At 47.7% G+C, this 1,657-nt stretch overlaps 1 protein-coding gene across 1 annotated transcript; it reads left to right on the top strand.

Moving 5' to 3' along the window:
• Positions 1-402: 402 nt before the first annotated feature.
• LOC147607987 (E3 ubiquitin-protein ligase PUB23-like) lies at positions 403-993 on the top strand. The gene has a single exon (XM_086790139.1). It carries the CDS (start codon positions 403-405, stop codon positions 991-993), a length of 591 nt encoding a protein of 196 aa, XP_086646265.1.
• The last annotated feature ends 664 nt before the right edge of the window (positions 994-1,657 follow it).

Raw genomic sequence — 1,657 nt, 5'->3', positions numbered from 1 at the left:
GAATGTCATGTCATCTTGCTAACGTGATTGGTGACATATTCTTGTTGATAAACGGGACCGGCCATATTGGAAGTTGGAATTTGAAGGTGCTAACAGAAGGGGGACCGTGTGGATTAGAATTCTAATGTGTGAAGAAGGGGACCGTGTCAAGCACACGTTTCGTCCACGCACAAGCTTGCGTTATAAAACATGCATGTTTTCTAATAAACAGAGATGCATGGTAATAGCATTACCATGCTTCTTTCGTCACAATCCCATTAACCAAAGCGTCTGCAGCACCCCCTCTCGTCTCTCTAGCAACGCGCCCCCCCTCTCTCTTACCTCCAATCCATCTCCAAGCGAAGCTCATCGACAAGCCTTGTTGTCGTGCAGCTCAACCAGCTCTGACATTCTACCCTGCATATGTCTTTGCTTGCAGTATCCCCATCCAGCAAACCGCCGCTTCATGCATTGGCAGAAGTCGGGGCTTTCCCCGGCGTCGTAGAAGAGCTTGTGGAACTACTCACCGGTCAAAATCGCTCGATCTTGAGATTGAACGGCCGACAGTGCGTCTTGGACGCGCTCTGCAGCCTGTGTGCTACAAAGAACGGAGCTGAGCGCTGTGTGGCCGCCGGGGGCGTCGTTGTCGCCTTAGATATTCTCACCGTCGACGCGTGCCAGGAGCAGGGCTCGGCGGAAGAATGCGAGAAGGCGCTGCTGCTGCTATACCTTCTTACGTCTTCTTGTGACGAGGGGCGAGCCGCGTCTCTTCGACACTCAGCCACTGTCATTGCGGCGCTTGGCAAGAGGCTCTTCCGCGTGTCAGAATCCGCAACCGCCTCCGCTATCGCCGTCCTCTACACGCTCTGCCGCCATCCCGAGGCCGCATTCTTCCGAAAGGCGCTGTCGGAGACGGCGATTCCCGCCAAACTCGTGCTGGTGCTGCAGGTGGCCTCCAAAGACTCCACCAAACGAAGAGCCGGTAGGCTGCTGCGTTTAATCGGAGATCAATAAGAATTAGCGGCGGACACTGCTATTTGAGATCCCAAAAAAATGAACATTGTTTTTCAAAAGCGCACAACATGCAAATATGCGTCCACACATCATCTTTGTGTCATACGTTCAGAGAACACATTCCACGAAATGACCACGATGTTTAAAGCCAAGTGTTAGCATGGTCAAGCTAGCTCTATTTTCATTCATTTGAGTTGCAATGTCTTAACACACGACGAGTATCCATTACCATAGATCCCTTCCTAATCACTCAAGCCTCACCCTACAAGAAGGTACACTTTGGAATGTAAAGGATATAGGAACTCAACACTTCGTTCCACATGCATTATCTTCCATGTTATAAGCCACCAACACTACAACAAATGAAGAGCACAACCACGAAAATTTCAAAGGATCGAAAAATGGGAAAATATATTTACTCGGCTAGAAGTGCGGATATGTACGTGGCTACAGCCACACAAATAACCATGTTAATAACCGTGCTTACAACCACGTACTGTCTGCAAAAAAAAAAAAAGGGGACAGAATGGGTGAGATATATGTGTCCCCACGTATCTCACCCATTATGTCCCCGTTTTTTTAAATCATATTATTTAAACTTTTCTTTAAGACAAGCACTTAAAACACCAAATTTTTTTAACAAAATAAGAATGTCATGTTTTTT

Source organism: Cibotium barometz, chromosome 54 (assembly GCF_041138505.1).
Source record: "Cibotium barometz isolate CiBa-2024 chromosome 54, ASM4113850v1, whole genome shotgun sequence".
Lineage (NCBI taxonomy): Eukaryota > Viridiplantae > Streptophyta > Polypodiopsida > Cyatheales > Cibotiaceae > Cibotium > Cibotium barometz.
Note: the sequence above shows the minus strand (reverse complement) of the source record. Positions and strands in the feature narration are given on the sequence as shown.